The sequence below is a fragment of the Rattus rattus genome, chromosome 8 (genome assembly GCF_011064425.1).
Source record: "Rattus rattus isolate New Zealand chromosome 8, Rrattus_CSIRO_v1, whole genome shotgun sequence".
NCBI lineage: Eukaryota > Metazoa > Chordata > Mammalia > Rodentia > Muridae > Rattus > Rattus rattus.
The window spans coordinates 110,613,136-110,627,212 of record NC_046161.1 but is presented as its reverse complement, the minus strand read 5'-3'; the positions used below and the strand labels follow the sequence as shown (position 1 = coordinate 110,627,212).

The 14,077-nt window shown below is 49.9% G+C and overlaps 1 protein-coding gene across 1 annotated transcript in view; it reads right to left on the bottom strand.

Moving 5' to 3' along the window:
- Positions 1 to 1,869: 1,869 nt before the first annotated feature.
- Positions 1,870 to 14,077, bottom strand: part of Xylb (xylulokinase) — a 32,190-nt gene continuing 19,982 nt past the window's right edge. Inside the window, exons 11-19 of the mRNA XM_032911113.1 lie at positions 12,001 to 12,041; positions 11,318 to 11,433; positions 10,433 to 10,548; positions 9,755 to 9,828; positions 9,214 to 9,310; positions 7,971 to 8,029; positions 5,992 to 6,079; positions 4,637 to 4,731; positions 1,870 to 3,640 (exon numbers count right to left, since the gene is read on the bottom strand). Of these exons, the coding sequence (XP_032767004.1) occupies positions 3,563 to 3,640; positions 4,637 to 4,731; positions 5,992 to 6,079; positions 7,971 to 8,029; positions 9,214 to 9,310; positions 9,755 to 9,828; positions 10,433 to 10,548; positions 11,318 to 11,433; positions 12,001 to 12,041 (764 nt within the window). The 3' untranslated portion in view covers positions 1,870 to 3,562. The remainder of the gene's footprint in view (positions 3,641 to 4,636; positions 4,732 to 5,991; positions 6,080 to 7,970; positions 8,030 to 9,213; positions 9,311 to 9,754; positions 9,829 to 10,432; positions 10,549 to 11,317; positions 11,434 to 12,000; positions 12,042 to 14,077) is intronic.

Sequence of the window (14,077 nt, the reverse complement as noted above, 5' to 3'; positions counted from 1 at the left end):
AAATTGCACGCGCAACAGTGAGTTCTTTGTACTTCCCATTTCTCCTCTCCTGTCCTAGTTGGCTTCAGCTGCCAATCTGACAGTCTAGGGTCACCTGAGGGACTCTCAACTGAGGGACTGCCCAGATCAGACCAGCCAGTGGGCATGTCCTTGAGAGACTGTCTTGATTTATGGTTGCTGTGGGAGGGACTGGCCTACGTGGGCAGCACCATTCCTAGGCCTGTGTGCCTGGACTGTATAAGAAACATAGCTGAGTCTGGCCAGTAAATAACACTCCTCCATGATGCCTGCTCAGTTCCTACCTTGCCTTCCCTCAGAGATGACTGTGACCTGGAAAGGGAAGGTGAGATTAACCCTTTCTTCCATGTTGCCTTTGATCATCGGAGCAAGGGAAAGCAAATGAGGACGCCCCCGCCCTCCTTTGTCCTATGCTAGCTGATAACTTTGCCCAAGCAGTCGTCCATGTCAGATTCCCCCCTTGTCTCCTGGTATGGTGACAGCTGTCTTTAGGAGCATGCCAAGAGCGGTGAGCAAACCTTAGCTGAGGCATGACTAAGACACTAGAAAGCTTAATTAGGTACAGGTCTGAGCGCACTTTTGTCCTTTACTCATGTTGGGGGTGAGGGGACACACATTGCCACAGCACAAGAGTGAAGGTCAAAGGACAACTTGCTGGGGTTCGTTCCACCATGTAGACTCTGGAGCTCGAACTCAGATCTTAAGACCTGGCAGCAAGCCCCTTTACCTGCTGAGGCACCTCACTAGTCCTTGTATTTTTCTTTGTTCTTTGATAATGTTCCAGGGTGCATGCCTGCATACTCAGTAACCTTTCCTAGTCTTGTAGAGTCTGGTGTGGCCTTGGTCCTACCAAGATGCTTCAAAGCCTTATTAAGAATGTCTGGGTCCGGGCTGGAGAGATGGCTCAGCGGTTAAGAGCACCCAACTGCTCTTCCAGAGGTCATGAGTTCAATTCCCAGCAACCACATGGTGGCTCACAACCATCTGTAAAGAGATCTGATGCCCTTTTCTGGTGTATCTGAAGACAGCTACAGTGTACTTATATATAATAAATAAATAAATCTTTAAAAAAAAAAAAGAATGTCTGGGTCCACGAAACCGTGTTATCCCAGGATTCCTGGGAAATGCGGATAAGAACGGAACTGCTGAGTGGCTCAGGCGTGATAATAAAAGCAGTAGAGTCTTGAAAGGCTCCTGCCCATCACTAACCACTCCCCGAACCCACTCAAGATCAACTGTACTGACTGAACTTGGCAAGCTGTGTGAGACATGAACACGGAACGCACCACACTTGCCAGGATGCACCACGAGAAAGTTCCTCGTCCCCTTGCTTTCTTCCCTGGGGTGACACCTGCCTGACCTTTCTTTTCTGAGAATGGCATCCTTTGGTCTTGACAACTTCACTTTTACCTTCACCGCACAAAATGTGATTTATTACACAGTGTACATTGGGATACTGTGTTAGGGTTTTCTTTAACCTTTAGTTTTTATCTTATATCTAGAGCAGCTGTTTTCCTGCTTGCATGTATGCATCACTCGGAGTATAGCAGCCCTTTTAGAACTGGACTTACACCTGTGAGCTGCTGTGTGGATGCTAGAAACAGAACCCCTGCCCCACCCTCCCTACCCCCCCTGCCCCCTGCCCCACCTCAGTCTGTTTTATGATCTAAGCCTTTTGATGTTGGGTCAGTGATACATAAACCTCAGAACACTGCTAGAAAGCATCTAAATTACAAGGTAGACTCTTTCAAAGCACATTTGTGAACATCTCAGTAGGAGAGGACTTGTCCAGGATCTTCAATCACAGGTTCAAACCCCCGCATCAATAAAGGGGAAGCAGGGAGAGATGGATTTTAGGTGTTTTCAAAATTTTGTTTATTTTGGGAAGTTCTAAATATCAACAGGGATCTTGTCTTTATTCTCCTCCCTTCTTTTCTGGTGCCTCCCTGAACTTCCCTCGGCGCCTCCCTCCTCTTTGATGTGCTGTAGATTGTCCAGATCTGTCACGGTCTATCCTTCCGTTCAGTGTCTTCTCACATGGACTTGCCGAGTTTCCATTTGGATTTGTTTTTTCACTTGTCACCTACGGAGGCCTTTTTCATCCAAAATTGTCTGATTTACTGTAGGGAAGATCTGTTGGAATGTCGTCCTGGTTAACTGTTGTGCGGTCCCAGATGCCTTTGCAGTATAAAATCTCTGTAACAATCAATGTCCCAGAGGCGTTTCCTTCTGCACTGTGGGTTTGTTGTGGGCACGATGGTTATGGTTGCTTCTCCCCCCCCACACACACACACCGAGCCTTCCAAGCGACCTCATGTCTAGACACAAGTCTCTTTCCATCTAAGCTCTGTCTTTTGATTTCCCAGCAGTCACTGCTCTGACCCTGGTCTCACTCCTGTCTGCAACATCTCGCCACTGTGTCAGATCCAGTGGTCGAGTCCTGAGTTCAGCATGGCCTTGTAGCAGAGGAAACCTCCAGGGGGTGATGCGGGGGTGAGATCACCACCAAGAAAAATGTGAAGCAGGGGCAGAGAGGGAAGACTCGGCCTCTGCTCAAGCATAGTAGGATACGTGGAAGTGAGAGGTGAAAGTATGCCAGTTAAAAAGGAAACCCAGGCTGGGCGTGCGGCTCAGCAGGTAGAGTGTTTGCCTAGAATACGTGAGGCCGTGGGTTCAATCCCTGGTATGGCATAAACCAGGTGTGGTGGCACATACTTGGGAGATGGTGGCAGGAAGAAAGCTTAAGTTTAAGGTCACTTTTCGCTGCAAAGAAAGTTTGAGGGCAGCAGGAGTTAACCCCTAACCCACCCCCCCCAAAAAAAAGAAAGCCAGAATTTAGAAATTTCTCAAAACACATAATTTTGTCATCATATGAACTACAATGAAATACGGAAGAACCCGGAAGTGTTTAGCCTGGGAGATGCCCAGCCAGGGCACCCAGGAAACCCCAGTCAGGCAGTCTCTGTGCAGGGCTGGGGGAGGGGAAGGAAGGATATTCACCAGGTCCATGAAGGTCGTCTTGAGTGGGAAGTTATACCAGGTGCGTATAGGGAGGGAAGATGAAGGAGACAGACAGACAGACAGACAGACATACAGACAGACAGACGAGAGCCCTGGGAAGACACCCACAGAAACAGGAGGGTTGGTCACAGGCAGGAGAGAAGTGGCTTAGTCTGGTTTGCTGGGAAGGATGGAGGATTGCGGTTCCGGTATAGGGGAGGTGGCTGAAGGTGAGGAGGGAGGTGTGGTCAGTCAGGGAAAAGACAGTCTCTCCCTGTGCTGCTGTTTGGTCCCTGTGAAAGGGGAAGATGATTGTCTTTGGTGGCCAAACCCTACCATGTTTTCCTGAATGAAAAACAGAAAAGGAGACATTGCTTTCCCATCCCAGGACATGCAGGCCACATGTCTCCAAGGAGTCATGGCTTCAGGATGGTCCAGACAGGACAGGAGTACTCCGCAGGTTCAGCACAGCCGAACTGTTCAGACCAAGGAGGCGCGAGCGAGTGCCACCAGGGAGGCAGCAGAGTGCCTGGGCCCGAAGAATTCATTCCAGAGGCCTCCGAGCTTTGGACAAGATTCTCTGTTCCAGTTCAGCATATCGAGGGAGAAGGGCTGCATAAACCTGGACAAGCAGAAAGAGCAATATACGATGGGGATGGGGGAAGGGTCTCTTACGGCTGCTTGCAGCTTCAAAGTTTAAAAATGTAAATTCTGGGGCTGGAGAGATGGCCCAGTGGTTTAGCGCACTGGCTACCCTTCCAGAGGATCCAGGTTTGAGTTCCAGTACCCACATGGTGAGTTCAGTTCCAAGGGATCCAACACCCTCTTCTGGCCTCCTCAGGCACCATGCACACACGCAATAAAAACTTAAATAAATAAATAACTATATACACATACATATATATGTATATATATATACACACACACATATATATAAATAATTATAAAACATATTCCACAAACTTTGTGCAAAACGGATGAGAATTATGACATTACTGTTTTCTCTAAACAGTTACATGTTAAAATGATACTTTGGATAGATTAGGTTAAATCGTTAAAATTAATTTTGTTCGACAGGTGGTGGTGGCCCATGCCTTTAATCCCAGAACTCAGGAGGGAGAGGCCAGAATGGTCTATACGGTGAGTTCTAGGTCAGCCAGGGTTACACAGAGAAACTCTGTCTTGACAAAACAAACAAAAAAGAATAATTTTGTTTCTATTTTTTTTTTATTTTGTTTCTATTTTACATTTGACAAATTGGGGCATTAGAGAGATGGTGCATTGGTTAAAAACCTGTATGGATCTTGCAGAGGACGCAGGTTCAGTTCCCAGCACCCATGGCTTCTTGGTATGCCAAGGGTGTAATTCTGTCAAGTGAATGTTTCAGATGGGTGAGACGCTAGCTAGATTCAACCCTCAAGTGCTGTGGGCTGTGTGTGGGGTGGAGTGTGCACATGTTTGGGAGTGTGGGGATGGGGAGTTTTGAGGGGGAAGGGGGTCAGTTTAGTACGGCAGATTTAATATAGATGAGAGAAAAATTCACCTTTTAAAGAAAAGAAAAAAAGGGCCAAGACAGATTGAGAGGCAAGCGCTAAGAGAAAATCCAATGGTTTCTCACCTGGGAAGCTCCTGGGTTGGGGGTGGCAGCCAGGCTGGGCTGTGGTGCTGATTTTACCACCTCTGAAAAGGCCACACTTGTCCCTCCTGCAAGGCCTAGAGGGGAAAGGTCATCTCACATCTGCTCATGTCACATGAGGATGTTAACTGAATGTGTCAGATGCTGCTATGGTGACAAAACACAACCGTTCCTCAACCAGGCAGGACTGCTCAGCGGTGGGTGCCTCCTCGGCCTGCACAAGACTCAGGCTCCTACCCAGCACCACCCGAGAAAGCCCAAGTCTTTAAGCTGAGTCACCCAGCTCAGAAGAGTTCCTAAAAGTCACACATCAGAGAATGGCAAGTTCAAGGTTCACCTGGAATCCAGAGTTACGAGTCAATCGGGACAACTCAGTGAGAGCTCATCACAAGACAAAAAGTATATCAGAGAGAGAGAGAGAGAGAGAGAGAGAGAGAGAGAGAGAGAGAGAGACAAGGCCCTGGGTTGAGGTAAGAAGTAAAAATGTGGAAGCAAATTCCCCAATGATCCTGCTACACGAAGTTGCAGGAGTTGGAGGAGAGAGAGGAATGAGGGTAAAGTTTCGTGATTAAGAGGACAGCACTCCACCCTTCTTCAGTGTTGAAAGACACATCAAGTTTAAGTAGGTGTGCAAAGGAGTGAGTTCACCCCCAGGCAAAAGGGTGGAGGGGTTGGGGATTTAGCTCAGTGGTAGAGCGCTTGCCTAGGAAGCTGCAAGGCCCTGGGTTCGGTCCCCAGCTCCAAAAAAAGAATCAAAAAAAAAAAAAAAAAGGGTGGAGCCCCTGATGCACTTGACAGCCAGGAGTTCCCTAGAGGACAGGTGACAGGGTAAAGCAACCTAACCGAGGAGGCTAGCCTTAACCCTAGCTAACTCTGTCTTCCAGTAATGTCTGAGGTTTCAGGAAGACAGCCAGGAGAGCCAGGGCCTCTGGGGAGCTGTCCATGGTTCTGGACTTCTTGGCTCTGAGGCCTTTACCACTGTCTCAATTTCTTGCTCTTCCGGATTCCATCCATTGCCTTCATCTCCCCTAACTGCACAGACCTACACCTAGGCTGCCCTTAAGCATGCCTTGTGGCGTTTTTTGGTCTCTCTTTCGAGTTTGACTCGGATAGGCCTCATCCAATTTGAATCCTGCCTCCCTTTCTCCACTTTCACTAGTGCACACAAAGGGTAGAGTTTCATTCTTGCTGGGGTGGGGGTGGGGATAAAAATGAGGCTAACAGTCCTGAAATTCCGGTGTCCTTCAACAGGGAATGCTCTCTCCCCCTTCCCACCCTTCTCAGCCCAGTGGTGCTTTAACACTTGTGAGACAGTCCTGCCCTGTTCATTGACCTACCGTGAAAGGCTCGGTACGCGGAGCCAACACAGGCTGAACTGGTGGTGTCTATGACATACACAGGGGCCCCAAAAACATCTGCAAGCACCTGGGAGGGACACAGAAGTTAGAATGGGTGAGCCATCGGTCAGAGAGAACATTTAGAACCTTCTAGGCTCTTCTCTCTTTCCTCATATCTTCCGATGCCTTCCATCTAACCACCGGTGCTTTAAGCACGTGGAGCTGGTGATGAGACAGGAAGACCCCAGAGAAGGGCTACAGTCCCTAGGCTGACTCTAGACCTTGTAAAAGACAAGATCCTACCACATAGCTCAAGTCAGACTGAAATTCGCCATGCAGTCAAGCTAACCTCAGACACATCATGTTCCTGCTTTGGTCTCTACAGAGACTTTAAGCAGCAAGCCACGCCCCGCGCCTTTCCTCTTAAGACCTGATCATGCTATGTAGCCCTGGCTGGTGTAGCACTATTTAGAGCAGGCTGGCCTAGAACTCACAGACCCACATGCTGCTGCCTCCCCAGCACTAGGATTGAAAAACTGCGCCGTCACATCCAGGTCCCGGTACTTTTTTGTGAGTCTGTGTGCGTGTGTGGGGGCAGGAGGAATCCTCATGTGTGCAGGTACACGTGGAGGCCAGAGGTCAACGCCAGGTGTCTTCTTTGGTCACTTAGTCTCGCTGTTTGCAAAAGAGTCTGTAGTTTGGCCTTCGGCTTACAAACTGGCTAGAGTGGCTGTAGCCGACAATTGCAGAGGCCCTCAATAAGCCCCTTGAGGGGGTGCGAGCATCTGGGATCCTGCTGCCCAAATTTCTCTAATGACGGCTGTTCTAGCCCCTTGAGGAGGGAGAGTGGGAAAAAATAAAGCCCCCAAACCAGGCCAAAAAAAAAAATCCATCCAATCTCAGACCACCTTGGAAAGCTACGCACGGACGGACGGACGGACGGACGGACGCACGCACGCACGCAGAGAAAACCCTAGGCAAGCCTGCCCGGCTGCTCAGTCCTTGCTGTTTCTCACCACGGCAGAGGCAGCCACCCTCTTGCGTCTCTCGCTCCGTCTGTTCTATTATGTGGGGTTTGTCGTGTGGTGTGACTTGGTTGTATTCCTTGGCTCCTGACTGCCAGGATACCTTGCACTCAAGAGCTGCGACACTTGCCCCTCGTGTCTCCACTTGCCAGTTGCTAGGATTGCTGGTACACATAACCAAGGAATCTGATCTTGGGCCCTCATGTCTGTTCCCCGGCTTTTTAACTCTTTATATGCTGGTTGGTTTGTTGTGGTTTTGTCAACTTGACGCAAGCTAGAGTTGTCCGATAACACGGAAACATAGTTGAGAAATTGTCTTCATGAGATCAGCCTGTGGGGCATTTTTTTTTAATTAGCGATCGATGTGGGTGGGGCCATCCCTGTTTCTATAAGAAAGCAGGCTCAGCTAGCCACAGGGAGCAAGCCAGTAAGCAGCACTCATCCATGGGCTCTGTCTCAGTTCCTGCCTGTAGGATCCTGTATTTGTTCCCACCCTGACATCCCTCAGTGATGGACAGTAAAGTGAAACAAACCCTTTCTCCCTAAGATGCTTTTGCTCGCCGTGTTTTATCACAACAATATAAACTTTGTCTTAAATTTATTTATTTTCAGTGCTAAAAAATCAAAGCCAGCACCTCAAGTGTCACAAGACGAGTGGATGGACGGCTGAGAAAATGGCTCGTTCGGTAAAGTGCTTGCTGTATGTGCACAAAGACCCGACTTTAAACTCCTAGAATCCATGTAAAGGATCTGAATGTGCAACACATGCCTGTAATCCCAGCCCTGGGGAATCAAATCCCAGGGGCTTGCTGGCCAGCCATTCCAGTCAAATCTGTGAGCTCCAGGGTCAGTAGAGCTTATTCCCCCACATAAGGGAGAGCGTGATAAGGAAGACATCAGCTCTAGATGCAAGACAAGGAAGAGGTTGTGGCACAAGGTCACCACCACACGTACCTGCAAGATGTCTTTATTGTGAGAGGCTCCTCCCGTGGCCAGAATCTTTGTCTTGGGCACTGCAAGACAAAAGATGAAACAGAACTGAAATGCTTACAGCAATTCTCTCAAGGCAGAAAGGACTGCCCTTCCGCCGTGGGTGGCTTGCCAAAGCTTGGCTCGTCCATGGAAGGCCACGCGTATGTCATTTGCCTGGGAATCTGTAGTCCTTCTGCCTTCACTGTCTTTACCAACTAAAAAATTAAAGGTTGGGGGATGTAGTTCAGTTCGCAGAGCAAACGCAAGGCTCTGAGTTCTACCACCACCTACTTTGCTCCGCTGCACCCCATACCCCAAAAGGAAAAAAAAAAATCTCTTAATGAACCAATAGTAGAAGTTTTCGGGGTTGGGGATTTAGCTCAGTGGTAGAGCGCTTGCCTAGGAAGTGCAAGGCCCTGGGTTCGGTCCCCAGCACCGAAAAAAAAAAAAAAAAAAAAAAAAAAAGAAGAGAAATAGTAGAAGTTTTCTTCTATTGATAAATGTCCCCTACCCAAAGGATTATTACTGTTGTTGTTGTTGTTATTGTTGTTGTTATTATTGTTGTTGTTGTTATCTCACTCTTTAAAAGGATTTATTTCATTCTGTGTGTATCTCGGGTCTGTGTATGCGAATATACATACGAGACCAGAAGAGGGTGCTGGGTCCCCCCAGATCTGAGTGGTGAGAACTGAGCTCTAAGTCTTCTCTAAGTGTAGCAGGCATTTTAGCCACTGAGCTATCTCTCCCCCATCACCCTTCGACAGGGATTGAGATCGAATCTCAAAAAATAAAAAATAAATAAATACACTTTGCCAAAGAGTGTTGGCTCGCTTTTAAGTCCAGCATGAGAGGAAGAGACAGAGGCAGGCTCTCTGAGTTCGAGGTCAGCTTGGTCTACGGAGTGAGTTCTAGGACAGCCAGGGCTAGAACTGCAGCTAGCACACAGCTTGGGGCACAGGAAGACCTCTCCTAATGCCGCACCTACGTTTACGACCTAGCGATCATTTTAGCAGTGACAGAGCTGAGAAGCAGGTCGCCCTGCCTGTGCATCCATACCTGCTCTAAGGCACCCCAGTTGCTCTCTCACCCCACCCAGAACCAAGTCCGCCCACCGTCTCCCCACAGCATCCTATAAGGCCTGAATAGACACTGTCTCTGAGCCTCTTCCACCCCTCTCCCAACCCCACATGACCCCCAGAACACATCCAGCTGGCCCCTTACTTACTGACTCGGTAGCCCAGGCCTTCTGCATGAATCCTCTTGGCCATGAACTGGCCTTCAACCAGCGCTCGGGTCTCCACATCTCCAGGGAATGCCGAGACCTGTCTCCAGAAAACAGGCACAGTGTGAGGGACCCGACCTCTAGAACGCACCAGAGCATACCCGTAGATGAACAGATGATGGACCCCTTTAGCAGAGTGCCAAAAGCCAGTTGTTAAGCAGGACTCCACACCAGAGTGAATGAATGTAGTCCTATAGCCCACAGCGTATGTGTCTGGGGCTGGGAAGACAGCTGCTGGCAGTCAGAGCGCTTGCAGCATAGCAAGAGCACCTGGGTTTGGAGCCTCCAAGGTGGAACTGGAGAATCCCCTGGGCAAGCTCCGGCTTTGATGGAGAGAACCCATCCCAAAGACTCTGGTGAAATAGCAGCCCACCAAGTCCCCAGTGTCAGTCTTGGTCTGCCACGTGCATGCACACTGGCAACACACATGTAAATGAACACACACACACACACCACACAATACACACGGAAAAGACACAAGTACCTCCATGTTATCTGCATTAAACCTATGGCGCCCGATAATCTCAGGGGTGATCTCCATGACATCGAAATAAAAACCTGAAGCAAAACCAGGAAGGGGTGAGCTGTCAGCATCCCAGAGCAGAAGAACGGTTTCTCAAAAGACTTCGAAAAAAGGACAAAGTGAAGTTACATGATTTGTGCCTCAGCCCTCTCCCATGCCCTAGAGGAGCCCTGTGACATCCTCAGACCTCGCTCTCCCACTGGACAGAGGGGACTGGGAAGGCCAGGGCTATTCTAAGGCAACCTTTCTGATTTCTACTTGGCTCAGCTGCCTCACTGAACCTGAGCACCGGGCGGGGTATGAGGAGAGACATGTCCCTCCCCTCCTCAGGACATAACCTCGTGCTCGCTGCTTTCTGTCTGGGGCAGAAACCTGCCTACTGAGAAGCAGCGGGCCACAGTAGATCCTGGGGCCGCCGTCTCTGATTTTGAAGGGGAAGAAGAAAGAACTCGGGTCTGATCTTCCACTGCACTGTGAAGCTGCAGCCATGGGTAACTATGTGAGTGCGTCCTCAGAACCTGGGGACCCACACCAGCGCATGAGAATACACGCGGACACAGAAAGACCACCCCCCACAACTTCACACCCCAAGTCATGGCACCCCAAGCCTTGCTGGTCCTGTCCACAGGCCCAGATTACCCAAGTTTCCATTGTTCCCCATCTCCGTGGACTGCAGGGCCTTAGAGAACTTGTTCCAGGAACAGGAGGCAGACTCATCTCGAATCTTCTCTCTCATGAGGGAGCCATTTTTAAAGCTGCAGAAATACACACAGTATATGAGTCCTGGGCTCCCAGGTTTTGGGGTGTTGGGGTCGGAACCCAGGTGCCTCACATGCTAGGCAAGGAATTGACTACTAAACTTTACTTTCAGACTGGACCCAGGGTTGTTGAAAGAGTCCCAGAGAGATGGTCTCCGGATCAGGCTAGACCACAACCCATGGGCAAGGCACAACAATGAGTGGGAACCTCAAGCCTCTTAGTCTCTCCTGTGGCTTCATGGACATCCTGGAAGGTGCTGGACTCACAGTTATCATGGGATCTGTTTATGCTGGACGCTGCCACCGTGGGGCCCACATAGAGATCTCTATACCTCACATTGGCTCTTCATCAGGGCTGGGGTACTAGCCTAACTAGACCTGAATATTCTCCAGTGGTTCTAGGTGCTTACAGCTCAAAAGCCTTCTAAGCTGGGGAGCTTCCAACAGGTACCAAAGGCCTGTGACTCAGCTCCTGTAAAAACTCCCTCTTGCTGAGGGTCAAGCCAAACATGTACGTCAGAGCACCTCGAAGTAAACACCTTACTTACAAAACCAGTGCCACACAGGACAGGGTTGGAGGTAGAGTTTGCACCCAAGCTTGGGGGTCCATAGGTCTTGGGCTCCTCCCCAGATGGTTCTGCTGTCAAGTAAGAACTCACGTGTCCCTGTGGTCTTGGCTACCCATGAGGCATTTTGGTAGGAATAGCTTGAGCATGTCTGGTTGTCCCTGACCTGTGTGCGCCTTCTTTCCCCAACCCAGGATTACCACAGAAGCGCCATATATTGCCGTGCATCCACTGGGTTGCAGAAGATGTGCCCTTCCAAGGCAGGCATGGGCTTTTGGAGCCAGAGAAATAGGGTGTCACTGGTGCCCAGGCTGACCTGAGGGTGAGCAGAACAGAGGGGTGAGGTGCCTGGGTCTTGCCTACAAGTGTCCTCTGTCAGTGACACACCCCGCATCCCACCCTGCTTTCATCCAGTCACTTCCATCCTCATACTGCAGGTGAGCAGAGACACCTGTCAACTCTCTTTTTTCCTTGACCCTCCTCATACCCAGTGAGTGAAAGGTCAGCTGCTACCCAGATTCAGGCTCTTGTGGACATCATCACTGACCTTCTAGAGCTTAATACCGAATCATTAAAGTAATGGTTTCCCAAATGGCCTCCCTAGTAGGTGTAGAAAAACCACTGAAGAAATCTTCCCACACACTCAGGAGCTCACAGCACCCTGGCCCTCCTCCAACCCTCTGCCACTCTGCTTGTAAGACAGTCACTGTCAAGCAGACAGGGTTCTTGCCTGACATCAGCAAAGGACAATGACCTAAGGAAGGCTAGTGGGCCTCTATCCTCTCTAGAGGCAGCAGACCCTCTGACGGTTGCCAACACACAGCTGAGACTCAGCACCCCGGTCCCCAGGACAGAAGGTCTGTAGGTGTGGGAGTCACCTTACCGCAATATCTCCTTCCTCCAGCCTCATGCCGGCCAGCGACGCTGGGAACGGAAGGGAAACCTCTGGTGAGACCCACAGAGCAAACTGTAGTAACCACCTAGACAGCAACACGGATACTACCTCTGCCTTAACCCGCAGGTGAGCAAGTTGAGTTTAAGGAGCAAAAGGGTGACAGGGGCCAAAGGATGGACTGCTCTAGTCAAGGCCCTGATTTCAAGGCTGAGAATTCTCCCTCAGGGATAAACTCCCCACCATGGCCAGGTACTCAGAGAACCAAGGAGACCAGGCCAAGGCATCAAGACAGGAACACAGTGGGTTTTGCTAGCCCAGGACAAAGGGAGAGCTACGGTTATGGCTACTGCCCCCTGCAGACACAGGGTTCCCTGCAGCAGTCTTCTCTGCCCTCTCTGCTGACATGGCCCCCGACAGCACTAAAGAGGACCTGACACATAGCCCGTGCTCCCTAAATGTTGAATGGATGAACTGAGAGGAGACATGGGAACAGAAACAGACACCCCTGAACTGGGCAGTGGGGTGTTCCTTGAGGCAGTGCCCATGCCCAAGCCTAGGAGACAGTGCAGAGCTCCATTAGGACAGTTGAAGCCCCGATGCCCAAACATCAAGCTGACCAGAAGGTTGGAGGTTAATGCATGAGCTTAGGAAGAAGCTGAAGAGAATTCCTTCAATGTCTTTGGAGATTCACTGGGAAAAGCTGGCTTTCTCTGTGGGTCTGGAGTACAGCACATAGCATACTCCTCAGTGTGGCCCATCTGCTCTTTCACAGAAACCAGAGGCCTTGAGAGACCCAGAAGAACAAGAAGAAGAAGAGGGGGAGGAGGAGGAGGAGGAAGAGGCAACGTGGGGGGGGGTGCCACAAGAAATAAACTGCTCATAGACCAAATGACCTTGAAACAGTGTCTCTCGGACGGGCTGAGGAGCTGAGACGGTGGCTGGAATAGAATGGAGATGGGGGTGGGGAGACCACTGCTTTCTTTATACCCACTGACCTTCACCAAGACAGTACAGGCCCGAGCCCATGCCTGAGCCTTTGAGGGTGGTGGGGCCAGGCTGGGGTTGCGATAAAGAGCCAGAATTAAGAGGGAAAAAGAGAACAGTACTGAAGGCTTCATTAAGAAGCTGGTCAGTGGGGCTGGAGAGATGGCTCAGTGGTTAAGAGCACTGACTGCTCTTCCAGAGGTCCTGAGTTCAATTCCCAGCAACCGCATGGTGGCTCGCAACCATCTGTAATGAGATCTGGTGCCCTCTTCTGGCCTGCAGTCACATATGCAGGCAGAATGCTTTCCATAAAATAAATAAATAAATCTTTTTTAAAAAAAGAAGCTGGTCAGTGGCTGGGCATGGTGGCATCCGCTGCATGTAACCCCAGCATTGGGGAGGTGGAGGCCTAATAATATATCCCTTGGGCTCTATAACCAGCCAGTGTAGTTTACTGTGTACATAGGTACATGCACACGTGCATATATACATATATATATATATATATATATATGGCCTGTCATTGGGTGAGTAGGAAGGGAGGTGGGAACAGAGGTTTTAGAAGGGAGGGAGAAGCAGGAGAGAAGCCAGAGCAAGGAGGAGGAGCTGGGAGAACATGGCGGTAGATGTTATGTTATGATTCTTCTCTGCACATAAACACAGGTTTCTATGACTCTTTTTAAGGGGTGGGTGTCTACAGGACTTTGATGGGCAGATTATATCTTATCAATTGGATCAGAGGTTATCGTATGGTGTGTTCTTTCATGTGTCGACTTAATTGAGTTCAAGAGAAGGTGCAGTGGCGGGATGCCCCAAGCCCGCCACAGAATTGGGATGTGTGTGCCTGGCGTGGTAACAACCCGCCAAGGGAACTGTGAGTGAAAGCAAAGCTGTGTGGCGAGGTGCCAAACGGAACGGCCTGCAGACCGCCCGGGTCAGAGGGAGCCCGGCAGAGTAGTGTAGGAACAGGTCATGTGCCTTTTCTTTTTTACTGCTGTGTGTGTGTGTGTGTGTGTGTGTGTGTGTGTGTGTGTGTGTGTGTGTGTGTGTGTTGGTTTCATATGCTGGGCCCAGTGAGTGG